The following is a 17,969-nucleotide window of genomic DNA, read 5'->3' as shown; positions in this document are numbered from 1 at the left end:
GCAGTGGGGAGCCTCGGAGGGTTTGAAGTAGAGCAGGATACGCGTGTGTTTGGGAAGCTGGCACTGGCTGCGGCGCGGGGAACGTCTTCAACTTACCTTCTCCCCCTTGACGCCTGTGGGTCCTGCTGGCCCTGGAGGCCCCTGTGTGATAAGAAGCGTGTGTGATGCCCAGCATCTGCCTGGGCCGTGCTGGGGCCTCTCATCTCCCCGCGTCCCACCTTGTCCTTCTCCCCAGAGCTGTTGGCATCCAAAGCTCACTTACCAGACCGCCAGCTGGCCCTGCCTCCCCGAAATTACCCTGAGAGCAAAGCAGAGAACACAGGGTCAAAGTGAGGAGGCCACTCTAGGTCATTCCCAAACCCCAAACTACACAAATAACCCCTTGGGACCCCCAACTACCCCCCTCATTTCCTGGCTAGGGAAACTGAGGCCCAGAGAGGGAAAGGGATTTCCCCAAGGTCCCCAGGGGAGTCTGTGGCCAGCCTGTTTCTGTCCCCAGCCTCACTCTGCAGAATCCCAGCCCCACCCTCAGCTCTGGCCCAGCACGCAAAGATCACGAATTCATTTATCCAACAGTCACTCGCTGGATGCCTGTACCCACTGTGCACTCAGCGAGGTGCCAGTAGGTAGCAGTGAACAGCACAGACAAACACACTTGTGGAGCTTACACCCTTGTAGGGACACCAAGAACTTTTAAATAATTGTAACTGAATAGCGATGAGTGCTGTGAAGGAAATAAACAGGGTGATGAGACAAAGTAGGCGGGGGAAGCCGTTTTAGACAGGATGGTCTGGGAAGTGTTAACCACAATTATTATCAGAAAAACGAGACAAAGGCCAACCAATGAAACAATAGGGGGAGGTAGAGAGGAAAAACATTCTAGACAGTGGGAGGCACAAGTACAAAATCTAAGAGGTGGGAACATTCTTGACATATTCCAGAAAGTAAGGAGGGCAGCACATCTAAGGCAGAGGAAGTGGGGAGAGGAAAACCAGAGGAACCTTCAAGGCAGGCAGGGCCAGGTGTCCAGGGTCTTGTTAGGCATAGAAGGCCTTCAGTACAAAGTCGAGTCATAGAAGTGTTTTAAGCAAGGAAGTAATGTAACCTGAGGGTTTTGTTTTGTTCTGTTCTGTTCTGTTCTTTTTTAACAAAGCCCCATTAGCTACTGGATGAAAAAGTTTAAGAGCTGCAGTGGCCACAGGCAGGCCAGCTGAGGGGCTGCTGCCACCATCCCAGTGAGAGACGATGGGACCCAGACGAAGTGGCGGTCGTGGAGGTGAGCAAAGCAGGTGGAGTTGAGAGAGGTGCTGTGGCAGAACTGTCAAATGGAGGAGATGATGTGGAGATGGGAGGAATCAAGGATGCTGCACTGTTTGGGGTTTGAGGAGGTTTGAGGAACTCGGTATATGCCATTTACAGAGATGGGGGGACCGGAAGAGGAAACAAGTGTGGGGCGGGGGCACAAAGCTCCTCTGAGAAATGACAGGCGCGATTTGCCTGGCAGAGCGGAGTCTGAACGTCCTGCACTATTAGTTCAACGCTGTCATTTGTCTCCAATGCAACCACAAGTACAAACGTTCACATGGCACTGAAATCGAGTAACCCAGCCGAGTAGGGAAGATGACCAACTCTGGAGCCACGTTCCCTGGACTCAAGTCCCAGGTCTGCACCCAAACACCCATGTGACTTTGAGCAATTTACTTGGCCTTTCTGGACCTCTGTTTCCTCATCCATAAAATGGGAATAATGGAGTACCTACCCCATGAGGTTTTGGGAGGAGGAAACAAGTCAATACACCTACAAGCCCTTGGAATGCTGCTCGGCACAAAGTAAGTGGTAAAGAAGGGTTATTATTATTTTATTATAAGGTAGTCTTAAATGTACTTAATTGTTTTGGATTATCAGTAAATTAAAAATACAACACTAAGGAACTTTCTTGGAGAACATGCGGGCTCTCGGAAATCAATTCTTTGACTCCAGTCTGCAAAACACTGATGAATTTCTTTCTCTGTGGATTTACAGTTTGATCTCTTGTCTATGTTGTCCCTATTCCCCGTCCAGGGACCCCCTCCCCTGCCTCCCGGCCAAGAAGACCCCAGTGTTCCTGACATCTAACCAGGTCTCACCTTCTCTCCTTTCAGCCCTGTTGGCCCTGGAGCCCCAACTTTCCCCTGAAAAACAATCAAGTCACAGTCACTGCATCCCCCCCACTCCCATCCCTCCAAGACTCCATGGGTCCCAGTGTCCACCCAGAAAGAGAAAGGCCAGCTCAGAATTACAAATCCCACAACCCTGCAGGTAGCTGGACAACTACCTCTGTTATACAGATGGGCACTCAGAGGTTCTAAGAGGGAGTCCCGGGGCAGTGCAAGGGTGGAGGGAGACACCGGGCTACAGGCCTGGAGAACCTGCCTCAGGGCCTCCCTCCTGGTCTCTGCCTTGAGACCCAGAGCCTAAGGAGCCAGGGAGGCCACCAGTGTGGCAAAGATGGGCTGGCCTGGCCTGGCTAGGAGGCAGCAGTCACTCACCGGAAGGCCAGGCAGACCGAGGCCAGGAGGGCCCACATCTCCTTTGGGCCCTATAGAGGGCCCAAGATGTTGGGCTGCTACGGGTGAGCTGCAGGACAAGCAGGACTCCCCCTGCGGAAGGAAGAAAAGGGATCAGAAAGGCTCCCAGTAGTCAGAAGGCGCCAGCCAGAGAACAGGGTCCCTCCCTCACCTTTTCTCCTTTGAGGCCTTGGATGCCAGGGTCACCCTGCAGGGAGAAAAGGTTTATGGGCTGAGAGACTGGGTATGTTGGGGCACCCCAAATTTCCTAGCCATATATGAGGACAGCAATGTCACACACCACAAACGCTTCAAACACCCAGGGGTCCCAGGGGATTCAAGGTCAGCACCCCAGAGCCGGGGTTCATCAACCCATGTGACAGATGGAGGAAATGAGGCCAGGCTAAACTACCCCGCCAGAAGTGCCGGTACATACCCGATCACCCTTTTGTCCACCAGCTCCCAGGCCCTGCTGAAAAAAAGGGTCAGTGAGGGGGTGGGGTACAGAGTCCAGCCCAGGACCATAACCCAGCCCTGCCCCCTCCTTTCCTCCACCTCCAGCCAATACCCAATCCCAGGAGGAGGGCACAATCTCACTCACTACAAGGGTTGGCTCCACCCCAGCTTGCCCAAAAGGCATCTTAAGCTTTGGCTGGGAGAACCCTGGTTGGTTGCCATGGAGACCTGGGGTGGCCTTCTAGCCCAGCCCTAAACTCTATGGTTCAGCCCCCACCCCCATGGAGCTAAGAGCCTAGACTCTCTGCCCACACTGTCTCTATGGCCATGAGAAGTTTCCAGCCCCTCTGCCCAACACCTTTCCATGATTATGCCCCCTGGTTTTTTGGTGGAGTCCCACAAGGGCCACCCTGGGCACTCACCCTGGCTGGTGCAGGAACACCCGGTTCTCCCTTGGGCCCTGGCTTTCCAGGGAGCCCCACAAAGTTCTGGAACCCTTCAGGCAGCGCTGGGCACACTTCGCAGGGGTCACCCTAGCAGAAGGGAGAGAGCATGAATGGACAAGTTGGGGCTAAGACCCTGGGAAAGACAAGGAGCTCTAGGCATGGGGTGGGCCAGGGCCAAGTGGACAGCTGGAACACTGAGGGGGCTTTCCACTCAACCGACTCATTCATTCAGCTTACGATTCCTGGACATCAAAAACTACATCCTCAAAAGAAAAAAAAAAACTACATCCTCACAACAAGCCATAAGAAATCACTGTGTCCCATTTAGCAGTATGGCAACTTGGGCAAAGGGAAAACCTCATTGACTTGCTGTGTTCGTGTGCGTGGTCGAGGTGGGACTTGAACCTGTCTGTGTAACTCCAAAGCCAGGACCTTTAGTAATCACACGCACATCATAGCAACAAAGAAGGGGTGGGGGTCCCCCCAGGAGGGTCCCAGGCCCAGCGCACTTGATGCTCAGTGTCACCTTCAGAGAGAGGCTTGCCGTCCCATCCCAACCTGGGGAAACCAAGCCTGGGACTCACCTTCTCTCCCTTCAGCCCTGGAACCCCTGGCTTCCCCTGTTGGAGAAGCAGTGAGCGTTAGTGCCACAGCAGAGAGGGCCCGAGGACCTAGCCCCTCTCTCTCTGGAGGACTTGGTATGGTGGGCAGCAGCTCCCCTCCCCCACCAGATTGGGGTCACTCACAGGTTTCCCACCAGGACCTTCCTTTCCCGGCACTCCGGAGCTGCCCTGTGGTCAGAAGAAGGGTTAAGGGGGAGGTTTCTGGCCGTGACCTCAGCCCATGCACCCCTTTGCCATCCAGTTCCCTCTCTGGACAGCAGGACAATCTTGCCAAATCTCCCATCTCCTCTCAGTCGGTTTTGTCAACAAACACTCCCTTCCTGTTGCCTGTCCTTCTCCATGTCTAACCCAAGTCCTTCTGGTTGCAGAGGAAGGGAGAACATGAGGCCTCTATGTGCCCCTTCCCCAGTGCAGCACGTTTGGAGGTGACACGGGTGACCCCAGAGGAACCACAGCAGAAAGACATTTCCAGGGCTTTCTGCTTGTCAAGGCATAAGGCCCTAAAATGAGCTTGGGCCCTCCAATTAGGCCACTCCGGTCATTACCAGACTTAGGCCTGCCCGTCCCTGTGCCTGCAACCCAGGCCAAGGCTCCCACGTCAGCAAGCACTGGGATGGGGACACTGCCCACTGCGGGGCCCAGCCCCCCAGCCCCTTCCCCAACATGCCGGCCACCTCCCTCCTCCCCACTGCTGTCCCTGCTGCCCCGGCCACCCCGGCCCCATTCTCCTCTCTCCTCCTGCTAAGCAGGGAGCCTCCCGCATGTGCCCCTGCTCCTGCTTGCACTTACCTTGTCTCCCTTGGGGCCTGGAGGGCCACCTGGGTCCCCCTGAGGGCAGAAACAGGGTCAGGCAGGGGCTTCCCAGGGCCCTCACATTACAGTGAGATCCACTCTGGCCCTTTCCCCCAACCAGGCCCCCTGGGACCAAGCCTTACCTCCCCACCCCTGGCCAGGAGGGAGAAGGGTCTCTGAGGAAAGGAGGGCAGAAGGGGCAAGGGGTACTCACCGGGGTCCCAGGAAGTCCTATCCCAGCGGGCCCAGGGAGGCCAGGGGGCCCAGGCTCTCCCGCCAGCCCCTCAGGCCCAACAAAGCCAGGGTCTCCCTGGCACAGAAAGAAGGTGGGTATGAGAGAGCTACCGCCTCAGCCCCATCACCCACTCTTCACCCCTCAGACACCCACACTCACCTTCTGCCCTTTGGGCCCCATGACACAGATCTCTCCTGGCCGGCCCTGTGGGCAGGGGGAGGGTCTAAGAATGGCTGAGGCCTGGCACCTCCCAGGGACAGCAGCCCCACTGGGACGTGTAAATACCCAGCTGCCCACCCTCCCTGCCCTGTCCCAAAGGCTGACTTCACCCAGGGCCCCGAGGTCATTAGATGTTAACGTCAGGACATTGGAGGTCAGGGGCTCCTAGGCTGGGAGTCAGGATGCCCAGGGTCAGGCCCTTTTCTGCCCCCTCCCGGGGCACAGTTCTCCCCTCCCTGGGTCTCTGTTCTGTCTGAGCAGAGTAGTGGGTTAGATTCCGAAGCTTATAGTCCAGCATTTCAGGACCATGTGCTGAGGGACGTGGGGATCGTGCTGAGGAAGGGTTCCAAGCAGCGTACATCTCGGCCTGGCTTTCCTGGCGAGCCCTTGATGCCTCCGTCTCCCTTGTCGCCTTTCTGGCCCTGAAGAAGGAAGAGGCAAAGTGACCGGCGCTGAGAGAAGGGGCTAGAAGAGCCAGGACTGCTGCATCTGGGGAGGGACAACTGCTCTCTAGATCTGTGGTCTCAGCCTCCCCAGAGATGAAATGGCTTCACAGGAGGGGAGACAACAGGAAGAACTGCCACCAGCCAGGCCACTTGCTCAGGGAGTCTGTGGCTTTTCTCTCCAGGTCTGGCAGGAATTTGGACAAGGCAGGAGGACTGGGAGGCTTCGGGAGTACTACCAGCTCTGGGCCCAATGACACCATCCCCTAGGATGACTTTGGACACCTCCCTCCTCCTGTCTGTAGGGTTCGCAGACCCCTGGCACCCACCCCTCAAAATCCTGGCCCATTACCTTCTGGCCTGTGGAGCCGGGGAGTCCTGAGGGTCCCTGAGATAAGGAGGGGACACAAAAGAGAGGTGAGGGAAGGAGGGGGAGGCTGGCCAGGACCCCGCTGCCCTGCCCTGTCTCTGGTCCCATACTCACCAAGGCTCCCGACTCCCCCTTCTCTCCCTTTCGGCCTTCTGCACACTGAACAGGGAGATGAGGTGTTGAGAGGGGCCCAGGGTCGCCCCTTCCTCAGGGGCTGACCCCATATTGGCCCTAAAGCAGGTCTCTCCTCCAGGCCTTACCTGAAGCGGGGCGTCCGGGGAGATTCGAACACAGTCATTGCCCTAGAGGTAGGGAGCAAGGGATCAGCCTCCTAGGGGAGCCATCCTAGACCTGTTTTGAGGAGGATGGGCCCAAGAATCCCATAGTCGCAGGTGCCCCTAGAAGATACAGGTTTCCGCACACTAACCCCTAGAGAGACCCTGTCCCTCATCCCCTGTTTGGACCAGGCTGCAGGTTTCCATCTGAGATGATGGGATGATGGCTCACATTCCGGCCCAACCCCAGGGCACAGGTGGGAACGTTCTGCCGTGGACGTGGCCGGGGCACTTACCCGGGCTCCCTTCTCTCCCTTGGGTCCTGATGGACCAGGCAGGCCCTGCTCACCTTTCTCTCTCTGTGGATGAGACCAAAGCAAGGGCTGGGACCAGAGGAGCACATGAGAGCCTTGAAGAAGCTCTCCCCATCCTGGTCTTCTCCACGCATCCACCACACACGGGTGTGTAAGTGAGCACAGCCCTGCCCCAACCCCCCGCCCCCACACACACAGCATATGGATTCCATACGCACTCATCCGCCTGTGCCTCCCACCCCAAAAGACCATATTTGGCAAATCCGTAGTTTCAGGCAGAAGGTATCTCTTCTCCCACACTCCAACCCAAGCATGCTAGCTCACACACAGCACACCCAGGGGCACAGGGACACATGTGCGTGGACACATACATGTGCAGTGGAAGACACCCATGATGGTGAGTGTTAGGCTGCCCGAGTTCAAATCCTACCTCCACCGCTTACAAGCATGTGTCTCAGGGCAAGTTATGTGAACTGTCTGAACCTCAGTTTCTTCATCAATAAAATGGGATTCATGTCAGCACCTACCTCAAGGGGCTGCGGTGAGGAAGAAATGTGACACTGCAGGTGAAGTGTGCACCACTTAGCACGCACGTGGAGGTGGCTCCAAGAATGACATTATATACTCACAGGCACACAGGAGTGTGCAATCTCACACTTGCACATCACCCACAAGCTCTGTGATCCTGCCAGGCCCACAGGTATATGGGTTCACCCCCCTGCACATGTGCAAACATGTATCCAGAAATGCACGTAGTCACACACATAGACACACACACACAAAATCACACCAGTCACCCACGTGGGCACAGCTGGGCCTCGGTTTTCCCTGAAATAAAATGATAGTACCCACCCTGCAAGATGCCTGAGGGGGTTCAGGAAGGTCATGGTGCCAATGGGTGGCCCAGTGCCTGATGCACAGTAGGCCCTCAGAAAAGGGCAGTTCTTAACATCCTCTCATCCACACAACCCCCTACTCTCTCCAACACACACACACACACATCTAATCACCCCACATATACGCAGGCTTGGGTAGCCCTGATATATACACACAGCCAAGGGGCCACATGCCGTGAGATGGACTAGCATCACTGAAGAGGGCAGAGGTGGCCTGTTCTCCATCTGGGACTCACCTGGGGGCCAGAGGGACCAATTGTGACCTGAGGGGACAGATGAGAGAGGATGCAATCATCTCAGGGAGGGAGAGGAAAACAGAGGCCCAGAGAGGGCAAGCAGTTTAGCCAGGGTCACACAGGGGTGGCTGAACCAACAGCCCGAACCCCAGCCCCTGCTCTGTCTCCCAGGCCAACCAGCATGCTGATTTTATTTCCCAAAGCTGTCAAACTTACGGAGGGGTTTGACCTACCTTCTCTAACCTGACTGGCTTTGGCTAGCTCCACCCCGCAGTTGCTAGGATAACATGGCTGCTTGGTTGCCATGGTAACCCCTGCATCTCTGGGAACCATCAGCTTTACTGGATTTGGTGGAGGGCAGGACGGAAACAGGGGAGGTCAGCAGAGGGGGCACTTCCTGATGTCCCCCAAGGCCAGGAGCTTAGAGCCGAGGGGAGCGGGGGCTGTGCCCTTTGTGCAGAATGTCAACTTTGTGGATCAATGCAGAATGTCAGCTCAGAATGTCAGGCTGTGGGAAAGTGGTGACTCATACTGCCCACGGAAGAGACGCAGTTGGGTACCAGCTGGGCTCGCACTGAGCCCCTTTCCCTTGTCCTTCTGGACCCCAGAGGGAGGATGGGCCAGGACCAGCTAGAGAGGGATAGGAGGGGAGGCCCTGAGCCAACACGTGGTTTGGGGGGCCATGCTGGGCTGTGCCACCCTGAGCCAGCCGTTCCCCTTCTCTGCCTCTAAGATGACATGGGAAGCCTTCCAAGGAGAGCAGGCCTGAGTCCTTGAGGGGAGGGCCAAGCTGGGGTCAGCACCCAAGGCTCTGATTCTGCCAGCCGCCACCCCGGCCCCATTCCACCCTGGAGGGGCCCTGGCTCGGTGGGACTGCGGGTGTGGGTCAAGCCCAGCTCTGGGGGGCGGGCAGGCAGAGAGTGCGAAAGTGCACAAAGACCCCCTTGTCCTGAACCAGGAAGCCGCCAAGCCAACCTCTAGGCCACGCCCACTCCCAGGCCCCGTCCACCCCACCCAGCACACTCTCTCTTCACTCACGTTGCTCTCCCGGGCACCATGGACACAGGGCGGGCACTGAAAGGGAAGAATGGGCCTGGAGGTCAGGTCTGCGAGCCCAGGACCAGCCCCCTCCACCCCACTGGCCCCCTTACACACACCAAGAGCATCACAGGTGTCTGGGTGGAGCTGAGGAGCATAAAGATGGAAACCCTGCCAAACAGGCCTCACCCCTCAACTGCCACCGACCCAGAGCCAAGCCATTTCTCAGATGAGGAAACTGAAGCCCAGAGAGGAATAGCAGTGGGCCCTGGGTCACACAGCATGCTGGAGCAGAGTGAGGCCCAGAATCCAGGGTCCCATGGCCAAGGCCTGGGCCCTCTCCAGGATACCCGTGGCCATTTGCTGCCAACTCAGCAGGAGTGCCCAGGGCTGAACACCCCGCTCCTAAGGAGAAGCACAGGCAGACAGGGTCCAGCATCAGGTCCCCAAGGAATGCTGGGAGCTGTGTGGTCATCCCACACCCCCATGCCCAGGCTCCAGGGCACCAAAGCCTTGTCCGAAGGGCTCATGCTGGCACCTTTCCAACCAAGCTCTTTTTGCCAGTCTAGATGGGAGGCTTACCTCATCCACTGCTGTCTCCTGGTGGACCTGGGAAGAGGGAGGGCATGAGAATGGGTGGGGAATGGAGGGGACAAAGCACTGCTTCCAACACCCCTACCCAAGAACCACCAGAAGCGGGTGCCCTAGATAGTGCCAGGTACTGTCTGTCTCACTCCCGTTCATCCTTCCTTCTCAGAGCTGGCACCTACAAATCCTAAGCTCTGTCCAGGAGAGTGGGGGCAGGTGGGAAGAGCATGGGCGGGAGAGTCTCTTTCTCAAGGGGTTTACGGAGGGCAGGGAGGGCAGCCTGAGGCCACTGTTGGCTCCTCCGCCCACGCACTGTCTCTACCTTTGTTTCTCTCTCTGCCTCCTGGCTGATTCTTCCCGTCAGCTGGGCGTCCACCTGAGCAGACAGAATAAGGAGGGAATCTTGAGGAGGGGGCAGTTCTGGGGCCCACACTAGACAGGGGCCCCCAGGCAGGGGCATGGACCCCTGGGATGCCTCAGCCTGACATCCGGCAGTTCCCAGGTCATCAAGAGCCTACTCAGGCCCCTGGCACCCCAACAGGCCCCCCGCCTTCCTTTTCACCCCACCCACGTGATGTCGGAGAAAACAAGACCACGAATCAATGGGATCCTGTGTTCCTGCAGCCAAAAGCTGGGCAAGATGCCCGGCGGGCAGGGAGGCTGCCCTGCCACGGTGTGGGGCTACGGGAGGCACTGGGCTTCCCTGCCGCCCCCGAAGAACCTAAAGCGGGCAGGGCAGCTGGCCATGGTGCTGGGCATGGAACCAGCCTGGCACTTGCCCGGGCTGAGCCCAGGACAATGAGTGAGCCCCAAGGCAAGCAGTGTGGCACCCGGCCTCTGACCCCAGATATCCCTGTCCTGGAGAAACTGCCTTTGGGTGCCAGCCTGGTCCTTCCCTCACTAGGGTCTGGGACGGTAGCAGTGAGGGTGTGGGTAGTACCAGAGCTAGATGGGCACAACTCTCAATGCCAGCAGGCAGGCGGGCACAGGGTATTACAGTGGGCTGTCTCTCTGCCTACCAGAATCCAATAGGGGTGGGAAGCAAAGAAGCAGGGCTTCCAGTGCCCTCCCTGCCCTGGGGCACATGGTCAACTGACCCTGGGGGCAGGCCCCAGTCAGGTCAGGGGAGGGGCAGGCCCACTTGTGCCTGTCTATGCCCATGTCTGCCTGCCCTGCCTACCCACCTTGCTGTTTTGCGGCTCCTCCAGGCAGAAGCAGCGGGTGTAGACCTTGCCCTCAGTCTGTGGATTGATCTCGATGAGCTCATTGCTCTGGGTGTCCCGGCGGGCCTTAGAGGTCTCTGGGGGACACTGCCCAGTGTGGGGGAAGGGTTGGGGTCAGTACAGAAGGCAGACTCCCCCCACCCCACTTCACCCACTCATCATCCTAAGATCTCTAGGCATCGCCTTCCTGGTCCTCCATCTCCAGCACACTGTGTCCCTGGACAGTGCCCCAACCCCTCCCAGCTGTGCTGGGGCCAGGCCACTCACCCCTCCCGGCAAAATCTCACAGCAGCCCTCCTCCAGCACAAGATCCGAGTCACAGTAGATGTGTGCCTGCTGAAGGTCAAACTGCAAGGGACACACAAGTGTCACTTCATTCTAGCAAATAGCTCTGAGTCCTGGACCCTAATGAGGCACAGAGATGGCTCCATCCCAGAGTTTGCCCTCAGAAGGTTTCCAGTCTGGCCTGGGAGACCATCAAGAATACAGCTGTCACAAAAAGCAAAACAAAACTATACACGAAAGAAAGAGGGAGAGGGGGGAGAAATGTTCGCTTTGGCCCAGAGGAAAAGGGGAAGAGGAGATTTCATTCAAGCTGGGCCTTGAGGACCAGTAGATATTCAGCAGGTAGGTATACAAGGAAAAGCATTCCAGGCAGAGGTAACAGCATAGGCAAAGGCTGGTGGTGTGAAAGTATTAGGTGAGATGGATGTCTGGGATGGAATCAACCAGAGCAAAAGCTGCATGGAAAGATGGAACAGAAGATGCTGCTGCAGTCATTTATAGGGACCAGATCATGAAAGACCTTGAATGCCAGGTTAATACGTTCAGGCTGCATCTGGAGGTCAATGGGGAACCATGAGAGGATTCTGAGCAAGGGAAAGTCCTGGTCAGATATAGGTTCCCGGGAGCTCACTCAGGCTCCCAGAAAGTAGGAGCAGAGTCCAAGCCTGACCTAGCACTCACCGAGACAGGTTTGCCCTGCTCAGCATCTAAGCCCAGAAAAACATGGCCCACAGGCTGCATGGGTCGCCAGGGCCCCAGAGGCCGGGAGGAGACTGATGTGCAGTCCACATGCACAGAGGCTATGCGTTCAGCCACGCTCAGCACCAGCTTGTGCCAACGCAGGTCAAAGAGCTGGGGCACTGAGAAGATGCAGGACACGAAGTCGCCATCTTGGCCCCGGGCCCGGAACTCCAGGCTCCGCTCTTGGCTGTTGACTTCCAGGGAAATCTGTGTGGAATTGGGAAAGGCAAGGACAGAGAATCAGAGCCCCCCAAGCCACAGCATGACAAAGGTAAGGGCTCTCAAGCTCATTTCACAGGAGGGGAAACTGAGGCCCAGAAAGGGACGAAAGCTGGCTGGGGTCACAGAGCAATACCTCCTAAGAGATTGGGATAGGTGGGGTGGGGGTGACCTTGAGGGTGGGCACTGGGATGGAGCAGGGAGGCCCCAGAAATCACAAGCTGGGACAGAAGCTGGTATGGACTGGTACTGCTCGATGGCCAAGAGCAATGGGGGTGGAGCGGGGGGGCGGGCTCACCTGCGGGTACCCATTTCCATCGGTCACTTGAAACAAATACCACGTATTCTGGTGGGTGTGTTTCTTCAGCAGTAGTGTCAGCACCAGGGCAAACTCACTGGGGAGGCCCCGAGGGAATACACGTCTGGGGGTAGAGCAGGGAGGGTGCCTTGAGGCTCAGGTAAGAGACCACCTGCTGCCCACCCTGGGCCCTCAGGACTGTTGAACCTACACGAGACACGCACAGGCACACACCTCCAAACTGCCACACACATACATATACACATCCATTCATTCTACAGATGTTTCTTGAGGGCCTACTATGTGCCAGTGGTGGGTCTGGCTGCGGGGGGTAACAGGGGTGAAAACACAGAGAAGAGGCCTGTCCTCAGGGAGCCTTCAAGTCTGACGGGGTGATGCGGGAGGTAAGGCCAAAAACAAAGGATCCTCAGAATGACTGTTGCACTATTTCATTAGGATTGTGGTAAGTGCTTCCAAGGAATCCAGGATGCCTTGGGGAGAATAACCGGGCCCGGGGCAGGGAAAGAAATACTGAAAAACGATGAACAGGTTCAGCACGACTGGAGCAGCAAGAAAGAAAGGGAACATTTTGGAAGATGAGGCTGGAGAGGTAAACAGGGGCCAGACCACCCAGGGATTGTGGGAGTTCGGACTTCACACGTGTGGGTGCGCGCGCACACACACACACACACACACAATTCTTGAAGTTTCCCTCCTCCATCCTGGAGTCCTCATGGTGCCCACAGGATGCAGACTTGTCCTCACCCACTGCTAGCCAGAGTTGGGGAAAGGACACAGGGTGGGCCTGCCAGTCCCCTTCTCTCTGCACACCCTGCAAGGCCCAGGAGTGGAGACCAGGCTGACTCCTGACAGGAAGCAGGATACAATGACCCACGGGTGCCCCTGAGCTTAGGCCCCACATGCAGAGTTGCTGGGAGTGTGGCTGAGGTCAGTACTGATTCCCAGCGGTCACACTGGGGCCTTTACCGCACGGGCTGGGTGACTGAGACCGCTCCCAGTCGCAGGATGAGAGGTCCCTTGGGGTTTCGGATCTTCTTAACGGCAGATATCTTCATGAGGCGGAGTCGGCGGATGAGATTGAAGCCTTTAGGGGAGACAGTGGATGAAAAGCTCAGCTGGGCAGGTGAGTGGGATACTGGCCACTCCAGGAAGATGGTGGAGGGGAGACGACAGGATGAGATGAGCACTCACCAGTCACGTTGGTCGATAAGTCGCTTCTGGGTTCCAACTTGAGTCCTTCTTGCTGTGAAGGTGGGCACCGCTCCCCTGGAAAAGAATTGGCAGTGGGGCATCTGGTGGGCTCAGGCTGAGGTGACTGCACAGCCGGGCTCTTGGGGAGCCTGGGGCGGAGCAAGTTCATGTTCCCCACACTGCATCTCTACCCAGGCTCTGCCTTGGGGCTGTTTCACCTTTCGCCTTCTGACCCTGGCTACCCTGGGAGCCAATGCACAGATGGGAAGACTGAGGCCTGGCCCAAGGCTACTAAGTAAGTTCATAGCAGAGCAAGATCAGAATTCCTAGAACCCAAATCTCCCTAGGACCCCCAAGTCAGGGGCCAGGCCAGCAAGAGAATGAAAGAAACTCTGGGCAGGCCTACAGCTCAGATGGGGGTGGGGAGCTGTGTATATACACATGCCCCCTCCACAACATACACCCAAGTGGGAGACAGAGGAGCACTTCAGGGGCAAGGAAACGTCAGGTCCATGCACACTGTGTTATATACCAGTGCATGCACATGTCTGCACATGTGTGAGTTGTAGATGCCTGTGCCACCAGGGATGCCATGTGCTGCTGGTACACATGTTCTCAGCAATGGGTGGGGTTCCACTTTCCACAGCCAAAACAGACAAACAGGCCAGACACAAGTCTGAGTCAACAGATTGACTTTTCACCTGGATAACTACATTATGAAACTGTGAGAAAAGACTGAGGGCCTGAGTGGACCACAAGCTCAAGGAACCCACCAGAACCTTGGGGCTCCAGACAGGGTATATTAAGGGGGTAAAGGCTCATGCAGAAGGGGATAGCTTAGTCAGGTCTCCAAAACCCTTAAGGGACAGGTAGGCAGCCATGCGCCTGCCTCTTCTCTAGGGCTGATTGAGCAGAAGTAATGAGAGAGTGCTACAACAGGAGAGATGGAGGCTAGAATCAGAAAAAACCTTTTAATCAATGCAGATGGGGTAGCTGGGACAAGCCGGTGGATACAGCTCCTAGAAGCTGGGCATTGGGATGCCTGGTGGGAAGAAGGAATCCTGGATTCCTAGGCCCAGTGACCCCCCTGGAATCTTTCTGCCCCAGGTTTGTCCAGAAAAACTATCACTGTCTTTAGCATCAGCAGCAGCAAAGGGTGACTCACCCCTTGGCAATGGGCCCAAATTCCTTACAGATGTTGAAATTATCTGCCCCAAACCCCAGGGGACCCGGTGAGGGAGAAGACAGTAAGGCATATATGCAAACATGCAAAAACACATATGTACACACACAACCCACAGACAGTCACATGTACCCCACTCACATCTGCATCTTGGTTTTTCTGCCTCTTTTGGCTGGATTTGGGGTTCTAGGAGTTCTATTTCTGCTCAGACACACAGCCAGAGGGCACCTAGCAGGGCAGGGCAAGTTGCCTGGTCAACTTCCTCTGGCTTTGGGCTACACCCTTTGTCCCATCCGGCGTCTGGGCCTTGAGGCGGCCCCTTTATCCAAGATCGCCGTGGAGGAGGAGGAGCACGTGGGCTGGAAGATGGATTCTCCACCAGGGCAAGGACTGGAGAGGCCTGGCCCGTTTGGAGATATGCAGCCTCCCTCTGCAGGGAGAGCTTGCTGCCGGCTCCTGCCCACCACGCCGGCCCCACCAGCAGCTGGGGCACAGGTTGGGTTTATGTATTAGGGTGGGTGGTTCTTCCCACACACAGAGACACAGGAGTAGGTACTGATGCACACAGCAACTCTGAGATGTAAACGCAGAGAGGCCCAGAGACACACAAATATGTAGACAGAAACACACATCCTCTCTAGCTCACCTCACACTGCTCATGCGTGCAAACACCTCAGGCCACTCTGAACCCAGCCTCTGGACTCTCCTATAAATGCCCACGTGACCCAGGCCCGTGGTCACATATGTGCACAGGACCCCACACCTCAGAGAGGCAGTGGCAGGCCTATGGCACTCTGATCCTCACGTCATCTCACCTGTATCTGCCTCGTGGCTGCAGATAACACAGAGACTGAGCAGCCACAAGCCAGGAGCCCAAGATGCCCACATCCTGGTCCAGAGAAGTCGGCCGCAGCCACAGCACCTGAAAACCACAGAGAGCAGGAAGGTGGATTCCTGAGCTCCCAGAGCAGAATTCCACACGTGGGCAAGCAGCGACCGGCCCATGGGGCCCAGGCGCTGGTACTGGGGTTGCAGGAGGTCTAGCCAGGCGTCAGTCCCCCTCAGAGGCCCAACCACAGGCCTCGGGCTAGGATTTGGGCCGAGGTGATATTCAAAATATTTAACCACCGGTATGGCACGGACACCGACCAGCCAGAGCAGAAGGCTGGCTGGAGAGCTGAAAGCAGGTCCAGGCGGCATCTGGCTGCGTCAGTGGACAGTTGCTGGATTGAGGAGAGATCTAGAGGGTCCTAGAAGCCCAGGTCACTCGGGAGAGCGAGGACGCTTGAGGCGGAGGCTATTTGCCAAGGCACTTGGAAGTATTTCAATATTTTATCAACCTGTGCACTGTACTGGTATATGCTAGCCTGGCACCTGGCTAGCCGCACCCAGCTCAGCCAGGCGGCCCTGTCTGGCACCCACAAGGTCAGGGGCTGACAGCTGGGCTGAGTCTCCTGGAAGGCATCACGGGGTTGATGAGCCAAGGAGCCTCCCCCATGGGTGCAGCGGGCGGGAGGACAGGTCAACGGGCTCAGGACCTTGTTGCCAACCTCCCCTGCTGGTGGATGCTCGTCTTTTAGTTTTATTAAACCCCGATGGATGGGCCCAGATAAACCCATGCGGGCTCAGCAAGCGGCCAGCAGAGCCATACATCATCCAGCCTCCCCCGAGACAGGCAGCTCGCTCACGCACACAGTCATGCATGTGTCAGCATGACACACACAGATACACGGGCACATATACACAGAGACATAGTTGTGCCCGTGTGTGCATACAGTCCTACCTGCACACAGGCATGGTCACAGAGACACATGTTCACGGTACACCTAGACACACCAGCTAGTACATATACACGTGCACACGGCGAGCCTATGACTACCCCTCCATAGGCCCTCCTGTCGGGAAGTTCTTATGCAAGTCTGACCTCATTCCCTCCAGCTGTAAAGGAATTCTGTTTCCCCTCCCTCTGCTCTGGACAGGGAATGAGAGCAGGAAGGACCCCTAGCCTCAATATATTTGGAGATAGGACCCCAATCTCCTTCCTCCTGGGGCAGAACTGCTCCCCCACCCTATTCATCCCCCATTCTGGTGGCATGCACATCCTATCTCTCAAACCCTATCCTGACCTCCCCCTCCTGCCAGTCAGTGGAAGGACTGGCAACTGTGAGAGGCATGTGAATGCACGTGAACTTCAATGTGTTCCCTGTCCCCTTCCTGCTCCTGACCTCTCGACTTCACTCCTCTAGCCCCATCCAGAGCAGGGGGCTCCAGGGATAAAAGAGAAGCTTCCAAGGAGATGACCCCATCCATATATGAAGGCACAGATCTGGGGGCAGGGAGAGTCAGAACTGCAATGGAGGTAGAGCTCATCCTGCTTTAAAGAAGGGGACTGAGGTCCAGAGAGGGGATGCCTCTTGCCCCAGGTCACACAGCAAGTCAGGGGCAGAAGGGGCCCTTCAGTCCAGAGGCCCGGGGCAGCCCGCTCCGCCCCCACTTACCGTGGCTGGGGATCCCCGCCACCTCACTGTGTAATCCAGGCAGCCCAACGCAGCCAACCGCAGGAAGCAGGGCCTGGGTTCTTCAGACCCGCTGGAAGCTCCTCGATTACTTCTGGCCGGCCTCGGGTCCCCAGTTTCCCCTGTCCTGAGCTTTTGGGGCTGAATGCTGCCCCGCTCGCATGCCCGCTCGCCTGCCGGGGACTGCCGGCCACTCCGGGTGGGGGAAGAGGGGGAGGGACCAGGGGGCTGGGGACTTGCCAGGGCCGCTAATGGAACACAGCTGGACCCGCCCGCCAGGCAGGAGGAGGGAGGGAGGACCGGGAGGGGTCTCCAGCGGTGGCAGAGGCGGCAGGACGCAAGGCCCAGTCCTGGCCTGGCGGCGCTCCCAAGCCCATCCCTCCCACTTGCCCCGCCAGGTAAGCGAGCGAGCAAGGCGGGACCCTGCGTGCCCGGAGTTGCCCTGCAAGGGGCTCTGGCGGCAGGCGGGTGGGCGGGGAGTCCGGCCCTTTAAGAGCCAGGCCTGGAGCTTGAAGGGCCTCCCCTGTGCCACCCCCTTCCCCTTCCCTCGCTGGGCCTCCAGAAGGGTGGCGGGGCTGGGGGGAGGGGAGGATGGAGACCCTCCTCCCCAGCTCCGCAGCACCCGTGACGTGGCTGCTACCCAAGCCTCCTTGGTCAGCTTTTTCCAGTTTCTGAGCCTAACGTTCCCAGTTAGTCTGTTCTCTGACCGTCTGAACTGGGGGGAGGGGGCCCCCTCCAGGAGTTGGGGTGTGTGTGCGCGCCTGGGTGGGTGCTCGCTCGCGAGCTAAATTAACCCCTTCTGCTCTGGACTCAAT

At 57.2% G+C, this 17,969-nt stretch overlaps 1 protein-coding gene across 9 annotated transcripts in view; it reads right to left on the bottom strand.

The window, feature by feature from the left end:
- Positions 1-17,625, bottom strand: part of COL16A1 (collagen type XVI alpha 1 chain) — a 51,138-nt gene extending 33,513 nt beyond the window's left edge. For 3 of the 9 annotated variants that reach the window (XM_049711828.1, XM_049711937.1, XM_033422326.2), the window contains exons 1-29: positions 17,137-17,620; positions 15,454-15,560; positions 13,456-13,530; positions 13,231-13,348; positions 12,244-12,367; positions 11,667-11,933; positions 10,968-11,048; positions 10,662-10,787; positions 9,800-9,853; positions 9,472-9,498; positions 8,890-8,925; positions 7,852-7,878; positions 6,702-6,764; positions 6,391-6,432; positions 6,245-6,289; positions 6,113-6,148; positions 5,677-5,739; positions 5,258-5,302; positions 5,078-5,173; positions 4,861-4,899; positions 4,195-4,239; positions 4,033-4,068; positions 3,425-3,535; positions 2,983-3,018; positions 2,719-2,754; positions 2,529-2,639; positions 2,127-2,171; positions 263-298; positions 97-141 (exon numbers count right to left, since the gene is read on the bottom strand). In XM_049711828.1, coding sequence (XP_049567785.1) covers positions 97-141; positions 263-298; positions 2,127-2,171; positions 2,529-2,639; positions 2,719-2,754; positions 2,983-3,018; positions 3,425-3,535; positions 4,033-4,068; positions 4,195-4,239; positions 4,861-4,899; positions 5,078-5,173; positions 5,258-5,302; positions 5,677-5,739; positions 6,113-6,148; positions 6,245-6,289; positions 6,391-6,432; positions 6,702-6,764; positions 7,852-7,878; positions 8,890-8,925; positions 9,472-9,498; positions 9,800-9,853; positions 10,662-10,787; positions 10,968-11,048; positions 11,667-11,933; positions 12,244-12,367; positions 13,231-13,348; positions 13,456-13,530; positions 15,454-15,526 — 1,938 coding nt within the window. In that variant the 5' untranslated portion in view covers positions 15,527-15,560; positions 17,137-17,620. Of the gene's footprint in view, positions 1-96; positions 142-262; positions 299-2,126; positions 2,172-2,528; positions 2,640-2,718; positions 2,755-2,982; positions 3,019-3,424; positions 3,536-4,032; positions 4,069-4,194; positions 4,240-4,860; positions 4,900-5,077; positions 5,174-5,257; positions 5,303-5,676; positions 5,740-6,112; positions 6,149-6,244; positions 6,290-6,390; positions 6,433-6,701; positions 6,765-7,851; positions 7,879-8,889; positions 8,926-9,471; positions 9,499-9,799; positions 9,854-10,661; positions 10,788-10,967; positions 11,049-11,666; positions 11,934-12,243; positions 12,368-13,230; positions 13,349-13,455; positions 13,531-14,779; positions 14,867-15,453; positions 15,561-17,136 lie in introns of those variants that run through there. The other 6 variants (XM_033422329.2, XM_033422328.2, XM_033422331.2 and 3 more) reach the window with 5 other exon arrangements.
- Between the last annotated feature and the right edge of the window lie 344 nt (positions 17,626-17,969).

This window comes from Orcinus orca, chromosome 1 (genome assembly GCF_937001465.1).
Source record: "Orcinus orca chromosome 1, mOrcOrc1.1, whole genome shotgun sequence".
In the NCBI taxonomy this organism is placed as follows: Eukaryota; Metazoa; Chordata; class Mammalia; order Artiodactyla; family Delphinidae; genus Orcinus; species Orcinus orca.
The sequence above is the reverse complement of the archived record's forward strand: the minus strand, read 5'-3'. Positions and strand labels throughout refer to the sequence as shown.